General features: G+C 35.1%; 1 protein-coding gene across 1 annotated transcript; it reads left to right on the top strand.

Moving 5' to 3' along the window:
• Window positions 1–18471: 18471 nt before the first annotated feature.
• LOC132551955 (uncharacterized) lies at window positions 18472–20362 on the top strand. The gene has a single exon (XM_060216102.1). The coding sequence runs from the start codon at window positions 18570–18572 to the stop codon at window positions 18990–18992; it is 423 nt and encodes a 140-aa protein (XP_060072085.1). The 5' UTR covers window positions 18472–18569; the 3' UTR covers window positions 18993–20362.
• The last annotated feature ends 1053 nt before the right edge of the window (window positions 20363–21415 follow it).

The following is a 21415-nucleotide window of genomic DNA, read 5'->3' as shown; positions in this document are numbered from 1 at the left end:
CCCATACATATGAAATTACTAGTAGCTCCAAGCCTTTTCTGTGTGCCTTTTTATTACTATACAAAATAAAATGCATTGGTAAACTGAAATAAAAAATAATTGGATTTACATCAACATGTTTACATTTGCAGTGAACCATGAGTCCATGTGAGTACATATTAGATGATAAATTGATACACTTAGTTAGCATCAGTGTTATTTGTTATGGTTCAGTGATCTTGTATATTTCTCTGATTTTATGACATTTAGGGTAGATTTTCATTTAGTAGCCTTGCTGTCCATTCTTCCATCTTAAATTTTGACCGTTTATACTTTGTCAGTGCTATAAAGTTGAAAATTTCTGCATTCTCAAACTTCATATATCGGTCCACCTCAGTCGTTCATATTAACTAATGGTATTGATTGAAAAACAAAATGGCTGGTAGATTGGTTTTTAGGTCTCCCGCTGGGCTGAAGGACCTGTTAGATTACAGTATGCTAAGAGGAGGTGTCTGCTTGTCTGTCATTTTATCCAGGGCTAGACCTCCTTTCAAAGTTTTTAACCAATCTCTTCGGTAGTTATGACATGAAGTCTCTTTCTGAATGACAAGTTGATCATCATTTTTAAGAGATACTGCCCCTTTTGCTATCTCTACTCTTGTCTTGATATCTCCTGTTAGTTTGATATCTTTCAAACTTTTTAGATGTTGTAAATGTTGTAAATTACATTGAATTTTATTTTTGTTTTACATATTTTTAAGGATTAAAAAAAAAAAAGAGGCTATATTTTGTCATGTATATTCTGTATCTTTCACTCAAGCTATGCACTGGTGAAAGATATTAAGATATTAGACACGCTTGTGTGAAATATATTTGTTATTACTGAAGACACTACAACTATGATCAGATATGAGGAAAAGAGGGAAAACTTGAGATCCAATAACAGTCTTTAAAGTTAGATCCAAAACCAAAGTTTTCTTGAATTTTGATCATTTCAGTAGCCCTCAAGACACTTCTGGTCTGCTCAATTGATAGTTATTTTTGAAGAACAAATAAAGATCAGGTAATGGCGGGTGCCATCTTGGCTCCTATTTTTCTTTCATTCATTTTTGTGTTGAAATGATTGAATGGAGACTCTTATTAATATTTTTTCATTTAGCCTTTGATATGGAACCACACAACAAATTTCTGCTTAAGATGCATTAATATGGCTTGGTTGGTTTATTGGACAACTGACAAGGGAATTTTCTATCCAATTGGAACATGCAGGTGGTAGTTGATAGCTGAGAGTCAACGTCTGTCCATGTAACTTCCAGTCTCCCCTCAATGTATGGCATTAGGACCAATTTTATTCCTGGGCTATATAAATGACCTTTTGGTCACAGTTAAGTCATCTCTTCTGTATACTGTACAGGAGTAAAAGGAGCATGGCTGATCATGCGTAGCTCCAGAAAAGTTTAGCAGAGTTGGCGATATGGGCGGCTACCTGGAGTATGAAGTTCAATGTAAAGAAGTGTGTTATAATGAATGTCAACAGTCATTTTTCACACATCTACCAACTCGATCATCACATCCCTCAACAAGTCAAAGAAACCAAGTACCTCTTAGTTACCATGTCTGATAGTTTTTAATTTGATTCCCATATTTCCAAGGTAACGAAGAAGACTAACTTAATTCTCGGATTCATGAGGAGGAACATAAGGCATTGTCAGGCATCCTTCAGGAAAACAGCATTCCTAGCACTCATACATTCCATGCTTGAGTACAGCTGTGTTGTATTGAATCACTATTTCATTAAGGACACTGACAATCCTGAGCGAGTCCAACGATAGGCCTCACGATTTGTGCAAGGTGATTATACCTCACTGGACCCAGGAGGCATTGCCCGTTTGTTACAACATCTTGTACTTCCACCACTCCAGACCAGAGGAAGGAAATTTGACTCCCTTCTTCTACAAGGTGGTTGTGGGACACATGTATCACCCAAATATGTGGAAAACACCCGAGGAAAGCAACATGTGTCAAATGCCATTGATAGACAAAAGATCAGTAACAAGAGCTTTTATTCCAGGACACATCTCTGCAAAATCTCTTTCTTCCCTGAAATTGAAGTGCTCAGATCTCTACAAAATCTCTTTCTTCCCTGAAATTGTAGTGCTCAGATCTCTGCAAAATCTCTTTCTTCCCTGAAATTTAGTGCTCAGATCTCTACAAAATCTCTTTCTTCCCTGAAATTGTATAGGACTGGAACAATCTACCAGACAGTTGTGCATGTAAAGACATTGATTGCATGGTTTTTAAAACAGCCCTACATTTACAGAACAAAACTACCAGTGCTCTCTCTCCTGTTGTGTATATACACTGCACCATACATAACAAGATCCTAGCTGTTCCCTATCCCGCTGTCCCGCCTCACAATCTCTAGGGGTATGTCATCATCACTTTGTTGATCACCCATCTCTTGTTTATTGACACTGTTCACTGTAAAGGTAATAATACCTGCAATACAAACCATGTATTGCGGGGTCACCCAGGTAGTGTTATGGGTACTTCATAACACAATTATATATGATTAGTAGCAGATAACCCAGGGGCAATGCACTGGAGCAAGCTATTTGCAGAATCAAATACTTCAAACAGTTGTTAAGGTTAGTGCAGGCAATCTAACAGAATGGGCAATACACAAGAAGTTAGGGAAGCAACATTTTCCTCAAAGTCTGACAAATGAAGTCAATGGTCGCAGATGATATTTCATTCCAAATTCAGAAATGGTGATTTGGTGATCAGATGTTTATAATGAAATATTTTCACATTTACAATCAACATCAAACAACATAAACTGAATGTGACTGACATTATGCCTTCACAATTTAGTTATGGTAATACGACTAATAGTTAATTTCTTGCACTGCCAGTGCTTCAGTGTGATAAAGTGTAATTTCTATAAATTAAGGTCCTTCATCCTGTGGAGGGATTACAATTGTATCCATTGTGCGTGGGTAATAGGGCTTGGCTGTCAATGACAATCCAATATTGTGTTCAAGTGCCATCTTCCAGGTATTGATTGAAGCCTGTCAAGGAGCAGAAGGCAGAAGCTATCTGACTGGATAAGCATCAAAGTCAATCTGTTTTCTGCTTGCTTAATCGAAAGGGCATGCTTTCCTGAGTTGGGTCAGTTTACAGACGTAGGGAATTTAGGATAGATTGATGATTTCCTTTTGATTCTATCGTCTGTGATATTTAGTTGTGGTCTTCATTGGGTACAGGCTAGCTGTCGTTAAGGAGTTCGAAATTTTAACGAGTCATCTCGGACTAGGGAAGAGCAATGATCTGTTATGTTGTGAACTGATAAAGTACTACAGCTTCAACCTCGTTAATTTAAAATCTTATTTGCTGTAATATCAATTATCTATGCTTGTATCAAGTTATCAACTTGATCTGGCTGTCAGATGAATCTGTACTGATCTTTTGAACTATATTAACAGAAGAAAACATAACTGTGTATAATTAGAAACAATAATCATAATCGTTTAGTTTATATCTGCAAATGGATATTAATAGAAAGATGAATCTTACATGTTTTTAGAGGATATAAAAAAAAACAAAATAAATAAATAAAAAAATAAAAAATAAAAAAAATATCTGCAAACTGAGGATGCAAGTATCACCAGTTGAAGCATTGATGAATTAAAAAAATCAAAAGACAGAGCATGATGTCACCTGTCTAACTGTTGATGATGTGAATGGACAGAGAACAATGTCGCCTGTCTAACTGTTGATGATGTGAATGGACAGAGTGTGATGTCACCTGTCTAACTGTTGATGATGTGAATGGACAGAGCGTGGTGTCACCTGTCTAACTGTTGATGATGTGAATGGACAGAGCATGATGTCGCCTGACTAACTGTTGATGATGTGAATGGACAGAGCATGATGTCACCTGTCTATCTGTTGATGATGTGAATGGACAGAGCATGATGTCGCCTGACTAACTGTTGATGATGTGAATGGACAGAGCATGATGTCACCTGTCTAACTGTTGATGATGTGAATGGACAGAGCATGATGTCACCTGTCTAACTGTTGATGATGTGAATGGACAGAGCATGATGTCACCTGTCTATCTGTTGATGATGTGAATGGACAGAGCATGATGTCACCTGTCTAAACATTAAAGATTATCATTCTACATAAATCAGAGATAAACAAATGAAGTAATTAAGAGACAAATGAATTACTGAAATTCTCCAAATAAAAAACCTTGTATACTTGGTGTTTCATGCCTGTGATTAGAGCTATCATAGAAGCTAAAAATTTTCCTGTTAAATGATCACATTATCACCACATGTGCTCGATTTCTTTATTGATGTTCTGTGTAGATTCTCATGCCTGTAAAGTTAAAATCGTCTTACACACAGTTATATCAATAGTTTGAGGACAAGTCAGTGTACTGGGAAGACCTTACTGTAGAATGTAAACGATGACTTAAATGTGAAAGATTTAGACTGTTGTACTATTGTAAGTACACAATAAACACTAATACTGATGTTAAAGAGTGATAAACAGATGGTGTGTGAAAATCGACTCGATAATTTACACAATCTCCTGTTGTCCATTGAATATTGATCAGCCAGTTTTTAAGTCAAATTTCCCTTTATATTGCACGCACTGTTGAATTAAACATTATTCTTAATAATCCATTACCCTTGTGCTTTTTATTGATATCCACAACCAGGACAATAGTACACAACCAGTACTAGACCTGACTTAGGTTAGTGTATGAGATGATAAGGAATCAACATTTTCCGCTATACTATAATCATATCTACGCTAAGGTCAAAAACAGTGCTATGAGATAGTAAACAGGTGTACTGTATACTGTACATATTTGTTGTATTTTATGTGTTGATATGACTGAATGAGGGTGAATTGCAAAACAATTAGTGAAAAAAATTAATCAGTAAAAAGAAAATTGAAAAGATTTCCTTTACCATAGCCCAGCCCCACCCTAAATTTCCTCCAACGTGGTTCATTTCACCATTATGGTGTTTAGATCCTGGTTCATTTCCCCATGCTTTAATACCATGCTCCATTGGCCCTTTCTGCCAATGGGCTGAGATCTACTGTTCATATGAAATTGATTCCCCTTTACCCAACAATGCTTTAGACTAAATTGCGACAGAATCCAGGCATTCCTAAATAAAGAAGGATTTTAAAGAATTTCCATTTTTCCCCAAATTGAGATAAGAAGGAGCTGGGACCCTCACTGTTTATACCAAACTGAATCTCTCTTCGCCTAAGGATGCTTCTGACCAAAGTTGGTCAAAATCTTCTTTGTCGTTTTATTGGAAAACTTGACTGGTGACGGTCACGGTGTGACATAAGTTCACCAGTCGAGCTGATAACCAAGAGGCACATAGTAATGATATTTAGTTAGTATTATAATTACTACTGATATCAATTAAAAAGAAAATGTGGGAAATGTTTTTGTTAGGGTTCAGATTCAGAGAAAATTTTTCTGAAAGATCTACAAGGTCTAGTGTCTTGATGTTACATATGTGAGATTCCCAGGTCATTGGCTATCAAATTTGTTAATATAAATGACCTTGATCCACTTTTAAGGTCATAGTGGTCCATTGTGGTCAAATATTTGCATGGCTTCTTCTCAATAAACAAAACTGTAAAATATGACGTCTTAGGTTGAACAGAGGTGAACAATCTGTCCAGATGTTAGGCAACAATTTCAATGGGTAATTTTCATTAAAATATTACCACAATACTTATATATTGATAAGACCTATTTAAATGATTTGTGTAAAGATGATTAATGAAAAAATTTAGAGTCCCTTATCCCATTTGAGACTAATTATATCATGCAAATATGCAAAGTGCTCCTTCATTCACTTAGGCTTAGCATTTACTGAATAATATGCAATGTTTTATGAGAAAAGAGTAAAACTTTTGAAAAAAGATAGATAATTTGGTTCCTTTACAAAAAAGAATTAGCAGTTGAGCTATCTTCTGTGATATTCCTAAATAACCGAATTTAACACTAGGTTAAGTCTGACCACAGATCTGCCGTCTTTTGTTCATCATGCTTCAACTGAAATATATATCATACAGGATACAATTTTCAAATGAATCCTTAGAAAATGTGACAGTTACATGCCAATTTAGGTGACAGACTTCAGACTCTGTGTAACTAACAGACCATGTATCAATTTCTTTCTCTGAGAAACAAAGAGGCAATTGAGATTTCTAGTCTATCAATATACCATATAATATCCTATCCCCCATGTATCACATGAAGATAATTCCAGTCTTGATGAAATCGTCTGGGATGTCAAGTGGGAGATTTGCACAAAGACAGTGGATCTGTTGATTTTAGTGATTAGGTAGGAAATGACTGCTTTGAGTCGTCTCAAATACTGATGTCCATGTACTGGTAAGACTCGAAAGTGAAATATGCTATGTGTTAAAATTGCAATTCTGTATGTTTCACTTAAACATCTGAATTCAATTTCTATCTGTTTTTTTCAATAGGTATTAAAGCTGTTTTATATGTGGTGAAACGTTAGCAGCAGGTTTAAACTTTTGACAGTAACGGTGAAAATAAAAGACATCTGGTAAAAAGTGATGTTTTTTAGCTACGTGTGTTTGATGTGCTTCAGGGTAAATCCCGTTCTGACCTGTAACTTTGTGGATTTTGTTGGTGACTCTTTGGGCTGGATATCAGTTGTGCTTGTCGTCAAAGCATGGTTTAATGTACAATAAATATTCGATGTTAAAGACACGTACATGAACCAACCACAGGTTTTAGAAGTCTCAAAAGTGTGTTCGGGAATGTTATATTGTGGGTTTATTCTGTTCTCTTCAAAATACTGTAAATCATATATTTTCTAGGGGTTCCATTTTTGCTGATTTAAAAAAAAAAAACCAAAAAGCAAAAAAATTTGTGTGCACTTGATTCAGTGGATAAACATATCTCAAGTCTACTTATTTCAACAGTTCATGGGCAAATTTGTTTGTGGATGAAGAATACCAGTGAAATCAATAAAAATAAATACTCCACAAAAAATACTTATTTTACGGTAAAGAGCAGATTTTCAGTAATGCTTGCTTGCTCAATCACTATGATAACTAGAGTTTCGTGCCTTTTTTATTGATCATCTGAGGGTTTCGAATTAATGGTCAGAAATTTTAAGGTCAATAAGGTAAACTGCTGTCAATATGTATCAGGTCTGTTCCCTTTAGAATCTCTTGATTTATTGGTGTCCTTGATTTGCATGTAGTGATGAGAAATATTAATCCTCATTGTGATATTCTGATCATATTTCATATGGGAGCTGCCATTTCTCTGGTGTCTCCCTAAAATAAATGGATGCAATCAAATATCACCTGAATAGAGTTTTGAAATAATTTGAAAACATATGTACACAAAAAAATTAATACATGCATGAAATATGCATTGACTTTTTTTTCAATGCCAGCTGCGATAAGCACTTGTTTTTGCAGTGACAACAAAATGTTGCAGATTACTATTACATAGTGTTTTTGTGTCAGTTTTAACCAGGATAATTTCACTGGATTGTAAATACAGTGTGAAGAAACATGATACTCAGCTGTTATCAAGTCTTTATTTCAACTTCAAAAACCTGCAAAAAAATATTTAGCTCTGTACAAGAGATAATTTTGCCCTGTTTGTGGTCGGTCTTCAGACCTTATCAAAAGAAATTCACTGTTAGATTTGCATGGCAAATTTTGTGGTTGACCCAATCAAAACTACGAGTGGTATTTTTTTTCAGTCATTTTCACACAACACTGCCATGTCAAAATTTTGTGGTCAAGTTTTTCGAAAGGTTTGTGTGTATCATAGGCAGATAACAGCTTAATAGTAACTCAGAACATTGAGATTTAGTGCAATCTTATAAAAACTGTCAGGAAATATAATGAAATTAGATTCTTCATTAAATGTCCAGTTATGTCCAATTGGCAATTTGGTAATTTTACCTTGTATCTTGAATAAGGTAAAATATTTATGTGCCTAACTGCTTTTACACAACCATGTACTCACAATATTTGAAGCCAATTGCTTGCCAGTTTGATTTTCCCAATATTTTCCGTTGGAAGGGGGCTTTGCTCTTGAACCTTTAATTTATTTCTGGCAGTGTACACCTCAGAATCCTTTGGCTTTGTGACATGATTAACATGAATGGTTAAAGGAAATCATGAATACTTCAGGTATCAAATGTTAAATAAGAAACATCCAGGACAACTAACGCCATAAAATATTTCAAACAAAAATAAAAAATAACTTTTGTTCTGTTATAGCTTGCCAATGACTCAAGAAATGTGGATGTGAAAACTGAACATCAAGAACAAGTTTTAAACTTCAAAAACAAATTTTCAGCTTGTTGTCCTCATATATCGTTTGATGGAATGAGCTCCCTAAAGTGTTAGATAACAAGATACAGGTAACTGTGTGGGTGTTACAACTGAATTTCCATATGAAAACAGTCTATCAATATCCTGACTTGTTCTGGTGATATTTGTGTTATGTGTATAACCGAGCACTAAAGATAAATTATAAAGAGGAGTTGTGATTATAAAAATTCCTTTAGATGTTTCAACATGACCTGATTTAAAATGTCCTGATGTCAACCTACCGTACATTTGGACTAACCTTTATTAAAGTATAAAATCAAATCAAGACCAGTATGGTACAACAGGTAATTTTAAAACTTGACTATCGATTGAATGCCTGTTAACTATAGATGCCTGTACAAGTATTTGGTTACAGAAACAGCTGTGGTTTCTTGAGAACATTACAAAGTTTCAGGTAATATATACAGTACTGACATGGCTACTGACCTGACTACAATAATGAATTCTCAGTTTGATCATCATTATGCATGTAATGTAACTTGTACATGTTCAGTCAATACCGTTGCTGTGAAATCTGTGTGACTCCACTTTTAAGTGAAATATGGTTAATTGGATTGCTATACAGAAAACCATTTTTATGTTAAACATGTAATATTATAAAGATGATAACAATGCTAATGTTTTATTGATTTGACAATCTAGGCATTTCGATTGGACAATTTAACTTTAATACGAAGGTACTTTAAGGTAAGATTCTTGGCCAGTAATATTTCACACTCATTCTAACATTGGTAATGGACAATGTTGGATAACACTGTATACACTGAAGGACTCAACACACGTTATCCCTTCCTACGACATAATGTCACCTTGAGAGTTATCGGAGCCTGATCACTATATTCTTGACGTGTTTGACTTGAACACATAGCTGTAACACTACAAGTCAGAAGTTACTGCCCTCAGTGTGAAACTATAAGGATTTAAATTTGTAAATCAACACAAGTGATTTTGGGTAGTGCCCACTGATCAAACAGCCATCAACATGATATGGTGACTTTTTGTGTGTAGTGTAAGTATAAGATTTTGAGTTGCCTGGAAAAACAAAAATTTAATATTGATAGTATTGGTTTCAAAGTTAGTTTGTAGTTCTAATTAAGCCTTTTAATTCTGTATTATTAAATTTCAAAAAGGACTGTTTGATGGTAATCTTCAATCTAAATTTCTAGTCTTTCATTAAAAAATATTATTGCATAACATGTACATTGAACAGAAAACAAAGGAGTTAATCCCTAAAGTAGTCCAGTAGGGTTTTCCTATTTACTTAAATGTACTGCTGATACCAGTATCATACATCCAAATAGGTTTACAGGACAGCAGACATTTCACAATGTCTCACCATACACAACTGTAATCCAGTGGGAGACATTAGATAATGTCTCATCATACACAACTGTAGCCAGTGGGAGACACTAGATGATGTCTCATCACACACAACTGTAACCAGTGGGAGACATTAGATGATGTCTCATCATACACAACTGTAACCAGTGGGAGACATTTGAAGCTGTCTCATCATACACAACTGTAACCAGTGGGAGACATTTGAAGCTGTCTCATCACACACAGCTGTAATCCAGTGGGAGACATTAGATAATGTCTCATCACACACAACTGTAACCAGTGGGAGACATTAGATAATGTCTCATCACACACAACTGTAACCAGTGGGAGACATTTGAAGCTGTCTCATCATACACAACTGTAATCCAGTGGGAGACATTTGAAGCTGTCTCATCATACACAACTGTAACCAGTGGGAGACATTAGATGATGTCTCATCACATATCTGTGAGCAGTGGGAGACATTTGAAGCTGTCTCATCACATATCTGTAAGCAGTGGGAGACATTAGATGATGTCTCATCACACACAACTGTAAGCAGTGGGAGACATTAGATGATGTCTCATCATACACAACTGTAAGTAGTGGGAGACATTTGAAGCTGTCTCATCACATATCTGTGAGCAGTGGGAGACACTAGATGATGTCTCATCACACACAACTGTAACCAGTGGGAGACATTAGATGATGTCTCATCACATATCTGTAAGCAGTGGGAGACATTTGAAGCTGTCTCATCATACACAACTGTAAGTAGTGGGAGACATTTGAAGCTGTCTCATCACATATCTGTAAGTAGTGGGAGACATTTGAAGCTGTCTCATCACATATCTGTAAGCAGCAGGAGACATTAGATGATGTCTCATCATACATAAATGTAACCAGTGGGAGACATTAGATGATGTCTCATCATACACAACTGTTATCAGTGGGAGACATTAGATGATGTCTTATCACACACAACTGTAAGCAGTGGGAGATATTTGAAGCTGTCTCATCACACACAACTGTTATCAGTTGAGACATTAGATGATGTTATTGTTGTATTGCTAATAGGTGTAAGCAAACAGAGACATTTGACAAGAACAATCATTAATACCGACAGAACACTGTGAAATTGTGATGTATGTTTTGTCTTTAACCTTGTAATGTGTTAAGTGGAGAAACACATCACTGAGTTTCTTGGGTAAATTTTCTTTGAAGTAACATAGTAATTTGGTGATAATTGTTAAAATTATTTGTCATTCATTGTCTGAATTACTTGTAATATTGGTTTGAATTGAATGTCATCCATCAATGTTTTGTGGGTTAAACATTATGATAACATATCATCATCAATACTTATAATCAAGTCTTAGAAATATTGTTGGTGACCTCTGGAAATATATGGAACTTCAGGTTTACAAACTAATGGTTATTTTATTGAGTTGAATCTAAAGAGATTGCTCATGGGTAGGTTATGTGCACTTCTATTCAGAGTTATGTCATATCAATGTGAACTAGGATATTGAATAAAACAAGTGTTATATTCTTTTGTGGTCCCTGAAAAGTTAGTATTGATTAATGCTATCTATGACTTTACCAGATTGTCCGTCAACATAGCTGTCAATTCTGATTTGGTTATGGGATGCATGTCGTTGAGGCCAGCGGAACACTAAAGACACACCGGAGACTCGAGAATAGGCACAGAACCAACTTACTGCCATGCTACAAGTGGCTGTGCCATCAGGAATAGTGCTAATCTGGCTTCTACAGTTGCTGCCTGTTAATGGCAGATTATGTGATTTTAATTCAGATGATTGTCAGTGGAAAATACAATCAAGTGATTCTAACAAACCAGGATCAGCATTTGTTTTAATAACTAGACAAAAATTGGAAGAGTTTGGAATCAACGAATCTATCCTGGATATAAACACATTAGCTCCAAAAGGTAAAGTAACATATTTCTTTTGTTTTTCTTCCTTGATTTAAAAAAAAATCAAAACTTTTCCAATTCAGTCTTGTTTATTTTTTTATGTCCTTACATTTGAAAACATTTTGATAACAGCCCTACTTTTATATAGTTTGCACAGTGCTATCACGCTTAAGTGTCATTACACAGTACTATGCACCACTCTACGGATCACACATAATGCCAATTTTTTCCTTCTCAAATGTTTTGAGATTTATAACTTTCATTTAAATTTATGATGAACTAGTCTGAACATTTCATAGTCATACATGTATATGTATGTATACACCTTGAAACAAGAAACCCTGATATAAAACTAAAAACATGCACCCTGATGTAGAACTGAAAACATGCACCCTGATGTAGAACTGAAAACATGCACTAGAAACATGAACTCTTATATAGAACCAGAAACATGAACCCTGATATAGAACCAGAAACATGAACCCTGATATAGAACCAGAAACATGAGAACCAGAAACATGAACACAGATATAGAAACCAGAAACATGAACCCTGATATAGAACTAGAAACATGAACCCTGATATAGAAACCAGAAACATGAACCCTGATATAGAACCAGAAACATGAACCCTGATATAGAACTAGAAACATGAACTCTGATATAGAACTAGAAACATGAACACAGATATAGAAACCAGAAACATGAACCCTGATATACAACCAGAAACATGAACCCTGATATAGAAACCAGAAACATGAACCCTGATATAGAACCAGAAACATGAACCCTGATATAGAACCAGAAACATGAGAACCAGAAACATGAACACAGATATAGAAACCAGAAACATGAACCCTGATATAGAACTAGAAACATGAACCCTGATATAGAAACCAGAAACATGAACCCTGATATAGAACCAGAAACATGAACCCTGATATAGAACTAGAAACATGAACCCTGATATAGAACTAGAAACATGAACACAGATATAGAAACCAGAAACATGAACCCTGATATACAACCAGAAACATGAACCCTGATATAGAAACCAGAAACATGAACCCTGATATAGAACTAGAAACATGAACCCAGATATAGAAACCAGAAACATGAACCCTGATATAGAACTAGAACCATGACCCCTGATATAGAACTAGAAACATGAACCCTTATATAGAACTAGAAACATGAACCCTGATATAGAAACCAGAAACATGAACCCTGATATAGAACTAGAAACATGAACACTGATATAGAACTAGAAACATGAACCCTGATATAGAACTAGAAACATGAACACTGATATAGAACTAGAAACATGAACCCTGATATAGAACCAGAAACATGAACCCTGATATTGAACAAGAAACATGAACCCTGATATAGAATCTAGAAACATGAACCCTGATATAGAAACCAGAAACATGAACCCTGATATAGAATCAGAAACATGAACCCTGATATAGAACTAGAAACATGAACCCTGATGTAGAACTAGAAACATGAACCTGGTACAGAACTAGAACCATGAACCCTGATATAGAACTAGAAACATGAACCCTGATATAGAACCAGAAACATGAACCCTGATATAGAATCAGAAACATGAACCCTGATATAGAACTAGAAACATGAACCCTGATGTAGAACTAGAAACATGAACCTGGTACAGAACTAGAACCATGAACCCTGATATAGAACTAGAAACATGAACCCTGATATAGAATCAGAAACATGAACCCTGATATAGAACTAGAAACATGAACCCTGATGTAGAACTAGAAACATGAACCCTGATATAGAACTAGAAACATGAACCCTGATGTAGAACTAGAAACATGAACCTGGTACAGAACTAGAACCATGAACCCTGATATAGAACCAGAAATATGAACCATGGTACAGAACTAGAACCATGAACCTTGGTACAGAACTAGAACCATGAACCGTGGTACAGAACTAGAATCATGAACCTTGGTACAGAACTAGAACCATGAACCGTGGTACAGAACTAGAACCATGAACCTTGATACAGAACTAGAACCATGAACCTTGGTACAGAACTAGAACCAAGTACCGTGGTACAGAACTAGAACCATGAACCTTGGTACAGAACTAGAACCATGAACCATGGTACAGAACTAGAACCATGAACCTTGATACAGAACTAGAACCATGGTACAGATCTACAGTTAAGTTTTGTATTGTGTATTGTTGTTTTATGTTCTTTTTTGCTTCATGTCCTATAAATAGCTTTTGAAAGAAGTCAATTCTTCAAAGCTAAGCTGATTGACAGAGGAAGAGTTGGTATAATATGAATTATCACAAGCAATCACTGCTGTAAACTAGTGACAAAGGAAGAGAGTGTATGGCTTTGTCCTAGAAAGTGACTCAGCTGTAAGCTAATGACTGGAAGATATTGTATAACATTGTCACAAGTAGTGACTGTTGTAAGGTAGTGACAAAGGAAGAAAGTGTATGACATTGTCCAAGAAAGTGACTCAGCTGTAAGCTAGTGACAGGGGAAGATATTGTAAAGTATTGTCACAGACAGTGACTGCTATAAGGTAGTGACATGGGAAGATATTGTAAAGTATTGTCACAGACAGTGACTGCTATAAGGTAGTGACAGGGGAAGATATTGTAAAGTATTGTCACAGACAGTGACTGCTATAAGGTAGTGACAGGGGAAGATATTGTAAAGTATTGTCACAGACAGTGACTGCTATAAGGTAGTATATACTGCACCATGAATACAGTTTTCATGACCATTAATGATTGTGTTGACTGCCAGCTTCACATGCTTTTATAATTTGTACGTGAACTTGTAATTGGTGGTCACATTATCTGGTCGGGGTGATGGGTAACAATGTGAATTAAACATGCCTTAGGTGTTTACTGAAGTAGAAGATAATTAATATCTGTATGTATTTGAATGTGAACCCTGACAAATAATGGATTTAACTGTTGGTTTACACGGATTTAAAGCAATCAATGTTGCTTCTTTGATATATAGGTGAACTCAATATCTATGTTTTGATTATAAAGTCAACATGTTTGACTTACCACATATAAAGGTGTACCGGGTATCTATTCGATCAATTTCATTTTAATCAATGAATCAGAATATTGATACAAGACTTTACATAATTAATTTAAGCTTTTTAATGTGTCAAGTGTTAATTCGTGTTAAGTACATAAATACAGGTTCCATCTTATCATAAAGATATTTCATTTGAACTTGAAATTGGCGCATCACTCACATTTCAAATTCCATAACATACAGAACTTATTAAGTACATGACCAAAAATACGCACGTATGTGTATTTCTAGATCTGTCTGGCTGATATCTGTTGATAGTCCAACAATTTGAAGATTTTGTAATAGAGAATCTGTCTTCAGTACTTTTCAAGAAATAAGTCAAATTTCAAGATGGCCATCAGTCTGCCGTTTTTTTCTGATCGGTTCCAAAATCAAAAGGCTCAACACAATTCATCATCCCAAGAAATTGACAAAAGCAAGAATCAAAGCTTAGATTTCAATTAAGACAGTTTCGTTTTAATATTTTGAACGAATCGAAGTCTGCAGTATCGTGTATAAAAAATAGTCCCAACAATTTAAATTAGATGATGAACATGGTTTGAACTTCTGAATAATTTACTGATAGGTTAATTTGCTCTAATGGGTTAATACAGACCATATGGACTAAAGACCGACTTGATCATCGAGGTATGTCATGATGCATGTAAGCTTGTAAGGCCAAAAGCATTCCCAGTCAAACATCTCAAAGCTAAAATATGTCTTTATAAGCATCTAATGTTTGTATTAAGTTGACTTATCATAAACATCTGAACTTTGAAAATGGAAAACTGGGAAGCAAAATCTGGATCTCAAATAGTGCTATTTCCAGTATTGGACTATGACCATTCACCTAAGGTAATTGTTGAAAAATTTGTTAGAAATGAAAAAAAAAAAAGAAAATTGTTTTAACTGACTGAAGAATGTAGATATACAAAGCAGTTCATGTTGAATTTGGCTAAAGAGTAACTCAATTCATCATCCCGCAAATCCAAGTCTGAGGTTACTAGAACTTGTACAAGTCTAATGGATTGCATTAAACCCAAATTTTTCATTAGAGGATAAACAAACATCAATACATGGGCAAAGCATGATTAAGTGAAACATTAAAAAAAAATTTTAAAAACATAATTCAAATGTAATAATTGATGTTGTCGGTATATTTTAGAAATTATAAAAATTTCCTGACAGCTACGTGAAGTATACCGAGTTCTACCGTCATCTCCCACTTCGCTTCAAACTCTGAGGCAGCCATTTTTAAATTCTTCCGCAGTGTGTTTTGTGGCCTTACTCACATCCATTTCATCAAGAACTCAAATTACCATATTGTCATATTATGATTTATGCAATAATCATTGTATACTATCTTTAGCAATTTTTGTTCTGCAAATCTGGAGCATATTTTAACACTTGTAAGAGTTGTCTCCCTTAACAGAATCAGTGAAGATATATCCAGAACAAAGTCAATCAGGTCAAATTCATTGACGAAAGAAACAAGCTAAATTTGGTAGTTTCATCGAGTTCAACTCGAGTAGAAATAGAAATATCATATTGTAACCTCAAACTCATTTCTTTTTTAACCCTTTCGGCGCCAAATCTCTCACAATGTACAGCTCAGCGCCAAATATCTCTCACAATGTACAGCTCAGTGCCAAATATTTTCCGGAAAATATCCGAAAACAATGGCAAAAATTGTCAACTAAAGTCGCCTACGGCAGCCTGTCTGAATGTCGACTTTAGTAGTCTACGGCGCCAAAAGAGTTAAGCAAAGTTGAAAGATAGTCTTACATACAAACTAGCTGTGTAACATAACTCTGAAAGAGAAACTGGTTTGTTTATTTTGGAAATGTCATCAATTCCAAATCTAATTCGAAGTCTAGATATGTTGTCAAAGGCTTTTATTCATTCATTTCTCATTAAATAAACAAACATCCCTTTTTGGTAAGATCAGTAATAAAAACATTCCAATGTATTAAATAGACTTTTATCTATTCATTATATTCACAAGCTTACCATCCTCTATAATGGCCTTTTAGCAGATGATATAAAGCTGAAAACCAGGTTATTCTACATAAAAAAAACTGTTTGTACACAATTTACTTAACATTTTAAAGTCAAAACTTGCAGTATGCAGATGCTTATAGCAGGTAAAGGTATGTACGAATGAAAGTAATTGAATAAAGTGGAAAAAAATATAACAGAATGCATCATATCTGTTTCCAGTCTTACATAGTTGTCATGCACAAGCATTACATTTTTTTTAAAATCCAGCCATTACCCCCATTCCCTCCAATTCTTAACTAATTGCCTCCCCTCCTCTAAATCCCTTTCCAATTTTGTAGTCATTTTTTACTATATTCACTCCACATCTTTGTTTCACTCTCATTTTTTTCTTTTCCAGTATTTTGTTTTGTAAGTTCCTTTTAGCCTGCCTTTAAATTGTATGTTTTGTATGTGCATGAGATATATATACAAATGTTAACTTCATTCATTTTAACTTATACTAATCACTCTTCGAGTCCTGCTGTGGGAGGAAACTGCAGAAAACCTGCATCTGTTCAGGAAATCAAACTCCAGACAAGAAGAAAAAGATGATGTTACACATTGATACATATGTGGATGTGTCGGATCTTGTAACATTAAAATCTTGCAAATATAAAACAAATTAAAACAAGAGTGCCCAGAGGGATCTTAGCACCCATCATTTATTTGCTCTTTGAAATTTGGATCTTTTCCCTTCTTTGCACTTCTCTACTGTTTTTGATCTTAATGGTAAGAAATTTGAAAATTCCTTTGCAGAAATAGCACAGATAATCTGCCCAAAATCAAATTGGCACTGCAAGGAAGCAATGGGAAACTACATATGAAATCAAAGGAAGATCTATCAAGTGCTTGTTAACAAATAGTGATAACAAACTTGCAAGGTCAAATCCAAGATGTCCGATTGTCGGCCATTTTTTAACCAGACAAAAAATCAACGGGGTACAAGAAGGGACCATTGGGCAACTACATGATTTTTTTTAAGATAATCTAATCAGCACCTCTCAAGAAATAATTACGGACGGACAGACCACGGAAGTTGAGCGATTTGAATAGCCCACCATCTGATGATTGACTAAAAACACGCTTCGATGTAGCCATGGATAAGGCAGTTCAAAATGCGAATAGGTTGTTAATTAACTTGCGCTAATGCAAGTGTGTGTGTTGTTTAACTTATTTGTTACTGAAAAAAATGCAACAAGAAAAGCAAAAAAAAACAAAGAAATAACCAGACAACGCAAATTGATATCTATAACTTGAGTATTCTTGATCAAATTGCGAATAGACCCCTGAAGTATAATTGACTGAAGTGAAGCCATGAAACAGAAAAGTCTGTATATAAAATGTGCACCTTCTTTATCAAATTACGCGGAATCTTGGGCAGTTCAGCAGTGCCTACAATATATGCTATGCACGAGGTAGCCCTACATCGATTTTGTAAACACTACTCCACGTGGAACCGGCGGAAGTAGTAATCCGCGCTAAACAATGTGATATAGTCTGAAAAATAAGTGTTATTTGGGAAGAAGAGTTACTTAAAAAACAAGTTTAACGAATTGAAAAGGGGGAAAATGATTATAATTATTTTCTTCTTAAAAATATTTTCCTTAACGGAAGTGAGTCGTAAGTGCAGAATGAAAATCACAATGCATTGTGGGAGCTATTAGCTAGACCACGAGGAACACAAAGGATTGTGTGGAAGTCTCACTATACTAGCATTTCATACTATATTTGAACTGAAACAGTGACAAACACAGCAGATAAGATGAGTGAAGAAGGTTGCAGGGTGTACGCCGGTAATTTAAGTTATAACACAAACGAAGAATCATTGCGTGATGCGTTTTCAGGATACGGGAATGTTGTTGATTGTAAACTCATCCTTGATCGGGAAAGCGGCCGGTCCAGAGGATTTGGATTTGTCACGTTCGACTGCCAAGAAGCGGCTAGAGACGCTGTAAAAGATCAAGTTATGGAACTTGATGGCCGAGATATAAAAATATCGCACGCTCAGGCCAAAAGTGATCGTGGTGGTAGCCGTGGTGGTGGACGAGGATACCGTGGTGGTGGTGGCGGTTATGGCGGCGGAAGCCAACGCGGAAGCTATGGAGGCGGTAATTACGGCGGCGGAAACTATGGTGGTGGAAACCGATACGGAGGAGACAACTATGACCGTAGAGGAGGCCACTGAAATCATGCTATCATGCCTCGATGTTGGGAACGTCTGATTAGAATTATATTCTTCTAATCGGGGAAAATGTGGAAGCCCATCAGTCGGTGGGGTAACGATACCCATTTACCAATCCGCGGCAGCTGTTGAAAAATATTTTTTCATCGAAAAAGAAAAATAGTGGACTACATTTCCCTCTGCCAAAATAAGTGCAACATGGATTGATCATTTAAGGATTTTAATAATGCTTACCTTTCTCTATTCCTTTTGGTAAGGAAGATGTGGAGGGATCAAGATTTTCGCAGGTGTTTGACAAATAGTAACGTGGTGCAAACATTTCACACCATTTTAGAATTAGTGTGTGGAAAGGACAGAACAGGAGTTTCAAAAATCTTCAAATGTTTTTTCAACACTTGCAGACAATACATAAATAAATTTAAAACCGTTTAATAGAAATTCTCCAAGATGGACTGTAAATAGTTGTTCATTGTATGTATGTAAAACTGGTGTTTATACAATACTGCTAGATCGAGAATTTTGCAGGAACAAATGAAGACCATAAATTGACTTCAACATTTATCTTCTTTAAAGTTAAACAATGCATGTCTTTCTTTTTTGAAAATGATTTTTGATTTGGCCATATACAGTTAGTTATGGAAATTCTTGACAAGTTAATGGTATCGAGTAGATGGCATAGATGATAATGAACTCCTGAATTTTAAGTCGGATGTAAATATCCAACTGTTTTAAAAAAAAAAATAACAAAAATTTTCTTGACATTATATATACTAATGTGATGAAGTACGAAGTAGACCTGGTGTTTTGGTACTATGTGAATAACCTATTTATCCTCTTGACAATTTTCACTGTAATGTAAGAGGAAATGATACTACACATCTGAGCCTTTAAAGATAATTTTCATATCTTTAATGAAAATTGATGGGAATTACTTTCATTTTATGTTCAATGTTGGTAAAAAATACATGCGTATGGAAGCGCCTGATATTTCATTGCTTTTGATTTAAGTAAACATTTCAAAGAATAATATGTAATGAAGTCTTTATGACTCTTTTTCACCTACGCTAATTGTATCAGAGTTTTAGGAATGCTTTTGCAAGATATATTGTATAACAAGTTTAAAATATTAGTAGGTTGTTCAGTAGGTTGTATTTGAAGCATTTACTATTTGTTTTTAGTCTTAGTACTGGGATCCAATGTTGAATTCATTCTGCATTTCTTTATTCATCAATCATATTGCCATATCATCCATAAGTATAATTTGTTGTAAAATCTCTTGTTAAAAGGTTGTACAATAGTGTTGTATCTTATGCCTGGTTTTGGTTGTAAAAACCTGCTTCGTTTTTGTCATAATTAAATGTAGTACATGATTATCATGCCTTCGAATTTTTTATTTGTATCAAATAACCACACGCAAAGTATTCTATTAATAGAAATAAGATGTTAATGGTTGGCACCATTTTGGGTCAATAACAAAACAGATCCAACATTTGTTCGGGAAACTGTGGTGCCATACTTTTTTCCAGTAAAAATAATGGTACAGAAAACAGACGAGAACTGGAAAAAACTTTTTAAAAGGGTGTTTTCCAAATAAGTATAACAGTGATCCAACATTACATCGTCACTTGGCTTCTAAATAACCTTTTTTTCCCCTTGAGCTCTTTTCTATATAATTAATGCTTTGTAGGCGATCAGCTTTATTTGGTTGGTATAACAGTTCATGATATATTGTATTTTATGATAAAAATATGCTGAAGTGTGTAAAAATGATAAGCATGGGATTGCAATTAAATTAATCGAGGTCAAATTTGAGAAATCTTTAACCCTAATGGGTAGAATATCAAACACTATTGATGGAAGGATCTCGAGGCATTTTACTAAATGTTTTTACTAAATGAATTTTCTTACCTCAGAAAAATGCTCCCCAATGGGATAATATTCAATGGTGTATGTGGATACATTGGAAGTAATAGAAGTTACAATTTCATTTGGGGATAGTTCTTGAACTTTGAATTGTCAGCATCCAATGGCCGTTCGAAGATATACATATATTGATTCTTACTTGCCTTGGGCCAAAAGGCAAGGTCAGATCATTAGGATACAGAAATTGTATCATTATGAATGCCTCCAATGTTGTTTAGTTCACAATGTAGTGATGGGATGGTTGGTCAGTCATCCATAGTCTGTTCATCTGTTCTTAAACAATTCCTGTTATAACTCTTGTTTCTCGAGCATTGGACAGATTATTCTCAAATCTCTTGTCTGCTCTCCTTGGTCTCTATTTGTGTATGTTCATTTTTGGGTCTGACTGATCAGGCCTAAACAAAGAAACATCAATTTTGACTATTAAAGTTTCTTACTAGGTCTGGAAAATTGTCATGAATTCATAATATGGATTATAGATTATAAATAACCATGGCTCGTCA

Source organism: Ylistrum balloti, unplaced genomic scaffold (assembly GCF_031769215.1).
Source record: "Ylistrum balloti isolate Yb309-2 unplaced genomic scaffold, AGI_CSIRO_Ybal_v1 Utg369630, whole genome shotgun sequence".
Taxonomy (NCBI): domain Eukaryota; kingdom Metazoa; phylum Mollusca; class Bivalvia; order Pectinida; family Pectinidae; genus Ylistrum; species Ylistrum balloti.
This window is presented reverse-complemented; position numbering and strand designations above follow the sequence as displayed.